The following is a 13,583-nucleotide window of genomic DNA, read 5'->3' as shown; positions in this document are numbered from 1 at the left end:
AAAAATATAACTGTAAAAAAATGATAATAAATAGAAATCCGTTGATATTTTCAAATTTTAACACTTACAAATAATAATAAATATAACTGTAAAACAAGTATATTATCTTGACTCCTTAAAAAAAACTGATAATGACAATTAATAACAAGATTAGATAAGAGATTTGATTGAAGATCGTTTAATGTTAAAAATTAGATTGAAGGTGGTTTAATAACAGTAAGTATCAAAGAAATGGTAAATTGAGATTAAAGATAAGAAATTATAATATAAAAAAAAAACATTTTAGTTTTAACGTAACGAATATTTTTTATCAAGTGAATTTTGAGACCCATCCCATCTCTATAAATATGTCCGAGTCAGTAAGCTACATTTTAGCGTATGTCTCCCTCGCCCAAACTTCTACCCATCGAACATCAAAGGCACTGATCAAGATCATCAAGAATGAGGTTTAGGTATATCATCTACTCAAATCTCTTGTAGAATATCTGGTGAAGCTTTTGGTTGTAAATATGTTCCTTTGTGTTACAATTATGTTTGTTGCAATTATGTTCACGTGACTTACTTTTATGTTTTATTTTGGCTATTTATTGTATTGTTGCTAATGAATGAAATTAAGTTATTATTTTTCTTTCTCATCACACCAAATGTATCATCCCTTTGCTTCTCTTTTATTCTTTCTCTCAAAAAACCAACAAATTGGTATCAAGAGCTTCTTCTTAAGGAGTCTGTGTGTTTTGATTTGTGATGAATTCTGAAACAAGTTTTTTCCAAGCCATTCTTCCCGTCTTTACTGGGGAAAGTTATGATCTCTGGGAGTCAGAATGGAGACTTACCTGAAGACATTAGATCTTTGGGAAGCTATTGAAGAGGATTATGATGTACTTTCGCTGCTAAATAATCCTACTATGAACCAGATCAGAATTCACAAGGAGAAAAAAAAAAAAGGCAAAGGCAAAGTCGTGTCTATTTGTCGGTGTCTCTCAAACCATCTTCATAATAATCATGGCTCTCAAATCAGCAAAAGCAATTTGGGATTACCTAGAGAAGGAATATGCTGGAGATGAAAGAATACGTAGCATGCATGTGCTTAATCTAATGAGGGAATTTGAGTTGCAAAGGATGAAAGAATCTAAGATAGTCAAGGATTACACAGACAAATTGTTGAATATTGCCAACAAGATCAGGCTGTTGGGTGGTGATTTTGCTGATTCCAGAATAGTTGAAAAAAATTTGGTAACGATGTCGGAGAGGTATCAAGCATCTATAGTCTCATTGGAGAACAAAAAGGATCTATCTAAGATCACATTGGCAGAAGTGGTACATGCCTTGCAAGCCCAAGAACAATGAAGGCTGATGAGAGAAGATCGTGTGGTTGAAGGTGCACTTCAAGCCAAGCATCATGACTTTGGGACTAGTAAAAAGAAAAATTTCAAGAAGAACTAGCCAACAAGCAACAAAAATGGTGCAAACAACCAAAACAAAGGTAAGGGAAAAAGGAAAAATTACCCACCTTGTCAACATTGCGGAAAAATGGGTCACCTACCATTCAAGTGTTGGAGAAGACTAGATGCAAAGTGCAGTAAGTGCAATCAGCTTGGACACGAAGTTGTAATTTGTAAAAGCAAATTTCAGCAACCTGAAGCCAATGCCCAAGTTGTGGAGCAAGATGAAGAAGATCACATTTTTGCTGCAATGTGTTTTTCTATGGCAAGTAATTCAGAGTGTTCGTTGATTGATAGCGGTTGTACAAATCACATGACATATGACAAGTCTACTTTCAAGGATTTGAAGCCTATTGATGTCTTGAAGATCAAGATTGGAAACGGTGATTATATTCAAGCAAAAGGAAAAGGAACTATATCGATTTCAACAAGTTCAGGTGCAAAACTTATCTCAGATGTTCTTTATGTACCTGAAATTGACCAAAACTTGCTAAGTGTAGGCTAGTTGCTTGAAAAGGGATTTAAATTGTTCTTTGAACATAAACATTGTCTTATTTGTGACATTGCTGGTCGGGATGTTCTAAAGGTTAAAATGAGAAATAAAAGCTTCTCGTTTGATCCAACAAATGAGGAATATGCAACCTATTACACTCAAGTTAGTCCCACAAAACTCTAGCACAAGAGACTAGGTCATTGCCATCTTGAAAGAATGCTAGATATGGAAAAAAAAGACTTGTCAAAAGGCTTACCAGAATTTTTTGATAATTTACCAAATTGTAATGCTTGTCAATTTGGTAAACAAATCAGAAAGTCATTCTCAAAATCAGCTTGGAGAGCCTTTCAAAAGTTACAACTAATTCACACTGATGTTGTAGGACCTCAAAGAACACCATCACTAAAAAGTAGTCTCTACTTTGTTCTTTTCATAGACGACTTTACAAGAATGTACTGGATTTTTTTCTTAAAATTCAAGCATTAAGTGGCTGGAGTATTTATGAAGTTCAAGAACATGGTAGAAACCCAAAGTGGCTACAAGATTCAATTTCTAAGATCAGACAATGGGAAGGAGTATACATTAGCAAAGTTTAACCAATTCTATGAAAAAGCTAGCATTGAACATCAACTCACAGCTCCATGCACTCCAGAGCAAAATGGAGTTAGTGAAAGGAGAAACAGAATTGTGATGGAGATGCCTAGGTGCATGTTGTATGAGATGGAGCTGCCTAAAACATTTTGGGCAGAGACAACTAATACGACTATTTTTTATAACTGCTAATATGAGTTATTTTTTATAATAAAAATATATTGAAAATATCTTTAAAAATATTTATTTAGCAATTATTTTTGGCTTAAATGATAAAAATTGATATTTTTATTATTTATGACTTGTAGATATGAAAAAGATGGATTAAAAATGAAAAAGATCCAAAAAATATCAAAAATATGAATAAGAAAGATTTTAGCATCAGACTCAAGTTCACTCCAACAACTATAAAAAGAGAATCAAGCCAATGAGAAAACACACCACCATGGGAGACTCAAAGTTTTCTAGTGAATACATCCTAAGCCTCAGTGTCTCTAGTAGGGAAAATCTTTCTTTTTCCATCAATATTTATTGATTACTTTCTAATTATAATTATAAATTAGAATACACAAAATGCTATCTAGAACCAATTGAGTTTTGCCATGATCATGCGTGATGAAAGGCTTATGTTATGCCTGAAAAATATAGTTTGCTCTTGAATAAAACAGGTCGAACAATGTTTTTTGTTAATAAAAAAGATAGAAATTAACTAAAAGTGCTTATGTTATTGCTCGTCTTCACATCACAAGAGAGTGCTATAACAGGAGCACAACAATTTCATATTGTTACATGAGGTCTCCACCAAATGCATTAATATGCAAGAGTTCTTCAAGTAGATGGTTGTTCATAAATAGTAATAATTTTACACAAAAATGTTATTAGCTTATTTTGCTATAACAGAAAATGCAACAACAACAAAGTGTGTAAACTAAACTAAGCACCCCATTAGTATAATGTTTGTTGGTTTTTCCTTTGGTACATGTTGTGGATAAAATGTTTTGGTACATCTTACCAAATGATTAATATCTTATTGATAAGTGTACTATCATGTCATAGAATCATTATCGAAAAAAGACCTTCTACGCCGATTGTAACATATATTCAAAGACGTCTTTGAAACCAATATCGTTGAAAGTCAAACGGTTCCAAAAAAAAATAATCTTAAAAAAAAATAATTTTTGTAGTAGTGAATAATTATGATAGATGTTAAGATATTTTCATCATTTTACCACATGTACCAAAACATGTTATCCACAACATGTACTAAAGGAAAAATCATGTTTGTTAAGGAGATTACCTCAACTCTTGTGTTTCTTCTGCTTCCAAGTTTAAAGTTTTAAAGGCACGTTGCGAATTTTTTTGTTGGAGGAAGTGTTTCTTCTTGCTCATTAGACTCAGAGCCCTCCATTTTATTTCGGACAACATTGGCTTCTTCATAAATTTTCCTACTTCATAAAATTTTGACTTCAAATTTAGTTTTGGAGAAGCAAGACTCAAGATACTCTTGCAAACTTAAGTTTGCAAATTTTAATTAGAACAAGCACATATTCCTCTGCCAAGTATTGCTTGCACGTCTTCTGATTGCAAGAGAGTGCTATAACCGCGCGAAGCACCACAATTTCATTTTCTTACATGAGGTCTCCTCCAAATCCAATATGCAAGAGTTCTTCAAGTAGACGTCTGTTCATAAACGACAATATTTTTGACAAAAATGTTATTAGCTCATTTTGTCGTAACAGAAGAAAATGCAACAACAACTAACGGTGTAAACTAATCTAGATTAAGCACCCTATCATGGTATAATTGATGTTAGGAAGATTACCTCAAGTCTTTTTAGTCTGTAGATTTTTGTAGGTCTTGTTAGTTGATTATATAGTTGTTTCTTTGTTTTATTTTTTGTTGATATTGTGTTAAGAAAATTTGGTACGAAAATATTTATTTGTTTTTATATTTTACTTTTTTAGTTTTCTTTTAATTTACTAGGCCATTTGTTATTTTTTATGTTTTATTTGTGACTTTAAAGTTTATTTTTATATTTTTATTGTGTTTTATTTTTAAATTTTATTTGTTAATTTTTATTAAAATGTAGTATATACTAATTTAGTTGATTTTATGTTTTTTTATATTTTGCTAGGTCCTTTTTTTATTTTTCTGTTTTATTTGTTGATATTTTATTATGAAAATATTGTAGGAAAATATTTTTTGTTTTGTTATATTTTTTAAATTTATTAGTTCATTTGTTATTTTTTACGTTTTTATTAATTTTTTTAGTTCTTAAGGATGTTTTAAAAATAAATAAAAAAATATACTATGATGTAGGGATATATTTTTTTGTTTTTTATACGTTTAATGTTTATTTTTATATTGCTATTGTGTTTTTTTTTTAAAATTTTATTTGTTAGTTTTTATTAAAATGTAGTAGCAACAAATTTAGTTGATTTTATATTTTTGTTTTTTTATATTTTGACAGCTCCTTTTTTTATTTTTTTCTGTTTTTTGTTGATATTTTATTTGGAAAATGTAATAGGAAAATATTTCTTTGTTTTTTATTGCTTAACTTTTTTTTAATTTATTAGGACATTTGTTCTTTTTTATGTTTTAATAAATTTTATTTCATTAGTATGTTTTAGAAATAAATAAGAAATAGAAAGATTTAGGGAAGCTTTTTTTTATATTCTTTAGTTAGTTGTTATTTTTTTTATGAAAATCTAGTAGCAAAAAATATAGTTGATATTATATTTCTGTATTTTTTATGTTTTACTAGTCCCTTTTTTAATTCTTAAGTATGTTCTAGAAATAAAAAAAAAAAGTTGATACGATGTAGGGAATTATTATTTCTAGTTTTTTTTTACCTTTATGGTTTAGATTTCTGAATTTCTTTGTGTTTAAATATAGCATTTACTATATTTGGAAATTATGGCAGAAGTGCCAATAGTGCATCTTGGTCCACCAGATGAGTCACACTGTTATATTTCCAACAGGTGCATGTGTCGGAGGCTATATAGAGAGAGAAAGAAGATTGTGTCTTAGGATCTACACGAGCTCGAGTCTAGCGCTAACAAGGTTAAGATCATCAAAGACAGCATGTTAAACAACGGATCTGGTTTCTCTGTTATTCATTTTATTTTGTGTTGCCTCTTGAAAATTACAAAATTTTAAATTAAATCATAAAATTAAATATTAACATAAATTAAGTAGACAGTATTAGAATAACTGAAAAAAAGACAACAGAAAAATCAATTTCATTAAACAACAATAATTTCAGTTCAAATAAAGAATTTGTTCTCACAGGCTGGATTTTCATTGCACAAATCCATTTTTTATAAGCAAAAACTACATTCAAAATTAATTAAAGTCACTTAAATTAAAAATAAAATTATTAAAACCTAAAATGAGTTTAATTAATTAATTAATAAAATTACGTAATTATTTTTAAAAAGAACATGATAAAATCACACAGGATAGTGTTACCATGTTAATAATCATTAGAACTGGATGAAGTCATCCGAGATGGTGTCATCAAGCCATTAAAAAACACATGAGCCAATATAATCCCACCCAAGTGACATGTTATTGACTAGTGTCATCCAAATTCAACCTCGCTTGAATCACCCACAGGTAAATAATTTATGGACTAACCCCAAATTGGTATTATCTTTCCAAAAATTACCCTTAATCAATTACCCTAGTAAAACATCATCCATATTGTTTTATTAACAAGATGTTCCAAGTATACATCATCCATATTTCATTCTAGCCCCTGAGCAACTTTTGAGTAATTTCAAGAACCAGGAGACCAAATTTGGTTGACTTCTGAGAACATTATTACGGAAATAATGCTGATATCAGACACGGAAAACTACTTATTCATCATGTCAGCAAATTAAAGAATTTAAATTTAAGCTTCGAATCCAAAGTGGCACTTCCATTGCTATAGTAACATATAAACAACCATATCGTTAATTTGATGTCGTTGTTGTACTTGAGATCAATGACCCAATTAAGATGAAAATGAAACCCAAATATAGACTTATATATAGTTATAATAATGCGAGGGAACCTAGTCCTTGATACAGACCAAAATAAAACACTAGCCACATAATTTTTTCTTTTCTTTCTTTATTTCTTTATTCTCCAGTCACCATACTTGCGTAATTAAAGAAAACCAGCTCCTACGAGACAAATACAGCTTTTGTTTTAGTGAGCTATCAAATTTTGAGTGACTGTGTATAATAAATCTGACGTGTTATATGTATACAAGAATTGCTTTTGTTTTTATAATAATACTTTCAGTCAGCACAACTCAAAGATAACACAACTAAAACTTAATTATATTTTAGACTCACCAACCAAAAAAATGTGGGTTAATAGTTTTTATAAACAAAAAATCACATATATTAACAAAAATCATGTGGACAAAAAGACGGAACATATAACTTTTTTCTTTTAAAATAAAATCTTCTTTAAAAATTTATTTTAGACTTCCCTTCCAATTATTGAGTTGGCCCTACTTCTAGCATCAGTATTACAGAGCTGGTTTAAAATATTAACCAATTCGATTGACTCCCTTCTAAAACACAAATATGGTATCCTACACAACCTACTGAGCACGTAATTCTGAAAAGAGAATTAAAAATCTTACAAGCAATTTCTGAAGTAGCTTCTATTGAAAAGTGTTCAAACCAAGTTACAAGTCGTGCAGTGGCATCATAAAATTTGAGGGCCTAAATAGGGGCGGGGAACAATCAAATTCCAAATTGAGGGCCATGTACATTTGACATTGTGAGCAAGCATTAACTTGTAGATCGAACATGACACTGGAATAAGCAATCTCTGAAAGAACTTGATTTGTGTCTTTCCTTCCACTGTTTAAGAAAAACTTGCTTCCGATGCGTGACAAACCTGAAATATTGCATTTTATATATTTGCCAAATCTCAGAAGCAGCCACCTGAGTTTTACAGAAGCATAGATGGAGCTAATACCTGAATCCAAGAAGAGTTCACAAAATTAAATTAGGTGCAATATTGAACAATTAAACCGAAAAGAAAATTGAAGAAAAGAAAAGGACAACACCACAGCTAATATTAACCATATAACTATGCATGAACAGTAAAAAATAGTTTCAACATAATCTTAATCATCCATTAATAATTGAATAATGAAGAATAGTTCCTCACTTCCTCTCAAGATTGATAAGACAACAGCTTGGTAATTTACCAATCATGGTTGGAGTCTGGAGCCATTTGTCCCTTTTATTAAGCACATCATTATGGATCTATGCCTCTACCAGTTTTCCTTGCAAAATAATTTGTATTAGTCCTCTTAGGCGTACGCATGTTGTCCAACACACACAACAACTTTATCTAGCAGCAGTAAATTAATTGCATAAAGTTCAGTTAAACATGGGCAAGGAAATATACACAATTTAATGTCAGGAGATCGAATAACGTGATATATGCTAATTTGCCATCAACAAAATCTTGATGCTACAACCTTTTATATATATATATAGTGATAGAACAGAGAGAATATACAAACTGCAACTAAAGACCAGTATATCCCATTTGATGATGCAGCGGCAAATAAATTCTGCCCCTTTTCCTTTCATATTATCAATACCATGCCTGATTAAAGGCTTATGTTATGCCTAAAAAAAATAGTTTACTCGTATATAGTCATTAGTATTATTAAAACTGTCTAATTGTGTTAAATGGTGCTACTAAATTTTTTCCCACTTCGTGGTCTTTTAATAATTTGATTCTTGTGCCAATTGCGAGTGTATTTTACAGTAGCTGCCCACTATTCTTTTGCATCAATTATTTTTGCCTTCTCTCTCTCTGTTCTGTGTACAATTTTATTTTCATTAAAATTTGATTGCTTCTTTTGACCGTGCTGTGCATGGGTAGATTGTTCTAGTTGAGTCTAAAAATAACCAAGAACAAAGGATAAAAAAAAAGAAATCTTAAAGAACCAAAAGGCAAAAACAAAGTGACCAGTAACAATAAAACAGATTTATTAATGCTTGATCATGCTACCATATTCACACTCGGCCTATGCCTCAGCATCCTATTGCTTGCACGTCTTCAGATTGCAAGAGTGCTATAATCAGGGCACCACAATTTCATCTTGTTACATGCGGTCTCCTCCAAATCCAATATGCATGATTTCTTCAAGACGATAACTGTTCATAAACAGCAATATTTTTAACCCAAATTTTATTAGCTTATTTTGCTGTAACAGAAAATGCAACGGCAACAAAATATGTAAACTAAATTAAGTATCATTCCTTATGAGTATAATGATTGTTACGAAGATTAATTACCTCAAGTCTTCTGTCTCTTCTGCTTTCAAGTGTGAAGTTTCTTTTTGCTCATTAGACTCAGAGCCCTCCACTTTATTTGTGACCACATTGGCTTCTACTTCATGAATTTCCCTGCTTCTCTCGGGCTTGCATCCTCCTTCTTCAAAGGAACAAATCCAACGAAATCCACACTCTTTTATGTTCACTGCTTCCTGGTTATGTCGGGTTTGAATGAAGAATTTAAATCTAAGCTTTGGATCACCACTGCTAATGGCTCTCCTCTCTTTAACTAGTTCCATTATCTGCTTGCAAATTCGTCCATCATACCATACAAACACATGATCTGTCATAAATTCAAATGGAAGTGGATGAATAAGCATGGAATTTTTATCTAAAACGAAACTTGTTATACTGATCCTTTCATTCTGGCTGGTTTCCAAAGAGCATTCACATCCTATACTTCCACAGCAACCAATGTGGCATAATTTGACTTGAGAAACAACCAAGTAGAAAATGAAACCCAACAGATTAGGGGGAATTTCAACAGTGACCAAAGACTGTGTGAAGTGGCAATGGAACCACTCTCGAACTTTGCCACTTCTAGCTGGTAAAGAGTAGCAAAGCTTTGCTGTTTGATAAATATAATTATCCGTGAATGCATCTTCTAATACTTCTGATGGTGGTGGTTCGCCAATTATTGCATCAAATGAATGTTCATCCAATTTTATGCAGTTAGCAAGCAGAAAAGTGCCGTTGGGTGATTCCAATGGTTCAATCGTTGAACTTAGCACCGTCTGAAGAGATTGGCAGTTCCAGACGAGGAAGCACTGAATGGACTGTGGAAGTGCAGGTATACGTCGAAGCATTTTACATTCACCGACACAAAGACGATGGAGTCTTGGAAGATACTTCAGGCTTTCGGGTAAGCTTATGATGTTGCTATGCAAGAAGCTTAAGAATAGCAATGACGATAACAGCGAGATGCTGTCTGGGATTTCGCCCAAGCTTTGACAATTGTAAAAAGTTAGACCTGTTACTGACTGGAAGCCAGAACTATACAGTATCTTATGTAAGGTGAAGAAAGTGTCACGATCATGTTCCCTTGGTGCAGAGAGTACAATATCATTGGAAAAGTTTTCAGGAAGATCCATAAGACCATAATTAATTGAAGAGGCAAAGATTTTTAGATCTTTTATATGCAAAACTGATGGGGGCAGTTCATTCAAACCTGATCCTTCTAAATACAAATGTTGGAGAGATTGTGACCAAGTATTGCTGCCAAGGCTCTTAAGCGACGTGCATCCACTCACATTTAAAATTTCTAGCTTCGGGAGGGACAAAATTGACGGATCAACGTAAGACAAGCTTTCACAGTGGCTTATTGATACTTGTTTAAGTTTTGGGGCAAGAGACAGATTTGGACACTCCATTAGGTTTATGCAGCCAAAAAGGTCAATTTTCTCTAGATTTGGCAAATTCTGCAGCAACATATAAAGGACTAAATAAGTTAGTACATTTCCTAGAAATTCCATTTTAGACTTCAATTTCTATCAAAGGCAAAACTGTAACATAAATACATAATCGATATGTGAACCTTGCATACCTGGACTCCATGCCAAAGTTTTTGCACATTGCTGTATCGCATGGAAAGCTCAACAAGCTTCTCAGGGCAAAAAGTCGATGGTAGAGATTCTAATGGACATCCATTCCACCCCAAATATCGTAATTTTTTAGGTAAGAATTCAAGACCCTTTGGAAGGTACACTGAATTAATTCTTTTAAAGTTTCCATTCAGGGATTGGAAAGCAAGTAATCTCAAGTTTGGCATCTTTCTGAATGATTTGGAGCTTAGCTTTATATCTTGAATTTGAGACATTTCTAACCATATTCCTTGGATTGCACCAGTTCCCTGACAAATAGAAATTACAATTAATGTTAGTTCTTTAGTAATGATTTGCATTTTTTTTTTTATGCAGAGACACGTTGTTTAGGAAGCCAAGTCAATGTATCATTAACTTACTGTATTGTTTGTCAGTACATCATTGACTTCTTCAGGATCCCACAATCTACTGCGCTGCCCAGGATTGTCAATAGATTCTTCACGAACAATTCCTCTACCCATTTCTTGTATCAAATCGTGCATATCTATGCAACTATCTGTAGTAGAATCATGCATATCTGTAGTAGTAGTGATAAGAGCTTTGTCTAAAAGATTTTTTATCCCTATATCTGCAGAAAAACCGCAGGCATTTAACACTTTTGTCACACTGTCTCCTTTTTGTCCCTTAAAAAAACAAGCAATGTCTAGAAAAATGTTTTTGTCTCCATCATCTAATCCATCATAGCTCAATCTCAACACTGTCTGAATTTCCTGATTAGGAATCTTCTTTAATTTAGTCAGTGCACTATCCCATTCATTTTCACTTTTGGAACGAAGAAATGATCCCAAAACTTTCAAAGCTAAAGGGATTCCTTTGGCATAAACCATTACTCTTTTTGATAACTCCTCATATTCCTCTGTAGGATAGGTTTTGCCAAAGGCATTTAAACTGAAAAGTTTAAGGGAGTTATGAAAGTTCATTTCCTTGACTTCGTGAATTTTTTCAACACCTCTACTTTTAAGTACATGCCTATCTCTGGTTGTCACAATGACTCTGCTACCAGCTCCTAGCCACTCAGCACCTGCTCCAACCAAATTTTCTAGAAGTTGTGGAGTGTTCACATCATCTAGTACGATGAAAACTTTCTTACGCCTGAGTCTTTTTGGAACATTAGAGGGTATCACTTTATTAGTGTCAATATTAATATCTTCCCTTAGTAACTTAGAAAAAAGTTTGTTGCATACGTAATTTAGTCCATGCCTTTTTGATTCCTCTGCCACATTTTCTAAGAAGCAAGTGCCTTCATACTGAAAAGAAACTTTATGAAAAATAGCAGCAGCAAGAGTTGTTTTACCAATACCTCCTTTGCCCCAAATTCCAATGACTCGAACTTCCATTGAATCAATTTTCAATAAAGATTCAATGCTTGTATAGTTTTCATCAGATATGAAAAGGCCTCTAAAGTCATATGTGTACTTGTGATTTAACTTTTGCAAAACAACTTTGATAATATCTTCAATCAAGTCAGTTTCAGTCCTATACAAAGATTAAATAAAAGAATATAATTACATATAATAAGTTAATAAATAAAAGTAAACTTTAATTGAAAATAAATCAATATTTGAGAGAATAAGAAATTCATTTAAGAACAATTACACTTTCATACACCACTACTCCACTAGATTCCACTTGAAGAAATAAAAAAAATAGAATTTATTCCATAATTAAAGTAAAGGCTTGATTGCATTTTTGGTAATGTTGTGATTTTTTTTTAAAAGTGAAATAAATATTTGAAAATTTTCATATCGACATTAATAAGCATCTTGTATATATTTTTGTATTTGTATAAATATATTTGAATTCAAGTTAATTACATTAAAAAAAACTAAAATTTAATAATTTTATAACTTTGTTATAAGCAGAAGCACCATGATATATATGAGAGCACACCTGTATGTGTGAGAATGGAAGCCAGATAAATTGGCTGCTTCATAGAGAGCGTCCTTCCACTTTTGGTTTGCGACTGCGGCGCGATAACTCCCAGTCTGTTTGCGTACCTGCGATGGGTCTACTTTGTAGAACACTGGAATTACATGAACCTCTTCTTCTTGTTTTCTGCATTCCATTAGTTCAACCAGTTCATTCAAACACCAACTAGAATTTGCGTAGTTTTCTGAGAAGATAACCAAGAAGAGAATGGAGCCTTTGATGGCTTTCACGAGTTCGACCCAAACCTCCTCTCCTTTCTGGATTCTGTAGTCTATGTAGGTTTCGATGCTGCTTCTGCCGAGAGCGGCATGAAGATGGCTTGTGAAGTCACCGCGGGTGTCCTCTCCTCTAAAGCTGATGAAAACATCATACTTTTTGGTAACAGAGAGAGAGAGAGAGGAAGAAGCATTACCAACAACAGCGGCAGAATTAGAAGCAGCCATGGATCGATATGCTATTGCAGAAGTAGAATCATAAGCCACCAGATTTCATATCTTTGTTTTTATATGTATTTAAATATATAAACGTTGCTTTATTTCTTTACGTGGATGAAAACGATTTTCTTTTCTTTGGCCAAGAATCAATACTTGATCACGTAGGTGAGAAACAGTCATTGGTCTCAAATGTTATATAAATTCATGGAGTGTCACCCTGCATGCGCACCTTGCAGTTTAAAAAATTCATGGAAAGTACGTACCACAAATTTACTATAATAATGCAAGATTTAACCATTGTGTTTGACCTTTTATAACTTCAAATTATTTACATAAAATACACAAGGAAAGCTGCAACTTCAAATTCAAAGTTAACGATTTTATAGTCACTTATCAATTTATTTATTTTTATTAACAAGTCGATCATATGTTTCACTTATGTATATATAATTATTTTAATTTAAAAAATGGACAGTGTCATTATTAATTTAAATAAATTTGATTGTTCATGAGTGTATCGTCAGCTTCGTGGTGGACCTAGTGGCACTTGAAGCCAGTCACGTAATCGGGGTTTTGGATGGAATGGGATGCTCCTCTGCCAAAAAGTCTTCAGCTTCATATGCTTTTTTATTAGAGGATGGAAGTTGGAACTTCAGTTTTTGGCACATTAATATATCTTTGGACCCAGAAATAGCTAGCCACCAATAAATTCCTTGTTTTTTGTTTCCTTC

At 32.4% G+C, this 13,583-nt stretch overlaps 2 protein-coding genes across 6 annotated transcripts; one reads left to right on the top strand and one right to left on the bottom strand.

Moving 5' to 3' along the window:
* The first annotated feature begins 1,002 nt into the window (after nt 1–1,002).
* LOC114423944 lies at nt 1,003–1,347 on the top strand. The gene has a single exon (XM_028390844.1). It carries the CDS (start codon nt 1,003–1,005, stop codon nt 1,345–1,347), a length of 345 nt encoding a protein of 114 aa, XP_028246645.1.
* A 5,725-nt stretch (nt 1,348–7,072) lies between these two features.
* LOC114422727 (disease resistance-like protein DSC1) lies at nt 7,073–12,935 on the bottom strand. Of its 5 annotated transcripts, none has more exons than XM_028389228.1 (7): nt 12,380–12,935; nt 10,849–11,965; nt 10,432–10,737; nt 8,850–10,306; nt 8,563–8,708; nt 7,705–7,890; nt 7,073–7,509 (listed from the first exon to the last, which is right to left on the bottom strand). In XM_028389228.1, exons 1-5 carry the CDS (start codon nt 12,859–12,861, stop codon nt 8,657–8,659), a joined length of 3,414 nt encoding a protein of 1,137 aa, XP_028245029.1. In that variant the 5' UTR covers nt 12,862–12,935; the 3' UTR covers nt 7,073–7,509; nt 7,705–7,890; nt 8,563–8,656. The 5 variants fall into 5 exon arrangements, with proteins under 5 accessions (XP_028245029.1, XP_028245027.1, XP_028245028.1 ...); XM_028389226.1 differs by having other exon boundaries at nt 7,745–7,890; XM_028389227.1 differs by having other exon boundaries at nt 7,705–7,822; nt 12,380–12,934.
* Between the last annotated feature and the right edge of the window lie 648 nt (nt 12,936–13,583).

Source organism: Glycine soja, chromosome 8 (assembly GCF_004193775.1).
Source record: "Glycine soja cultivar W05 chromosome 8, ASM419377v2, whole genome shotgun sequence".
Taxonomy (NCBI): Eukaryota; Viridiplantae; Streptophyta; class Magnoliopsida; order Fabales; family Fabaceae; genus Glycine; species Glycine soja.
The sequence above is the reverse complement of the archived record's forward strand: the minus strand, read 5'-3'. Positions and strand labels throughout refer to the sequence as shown.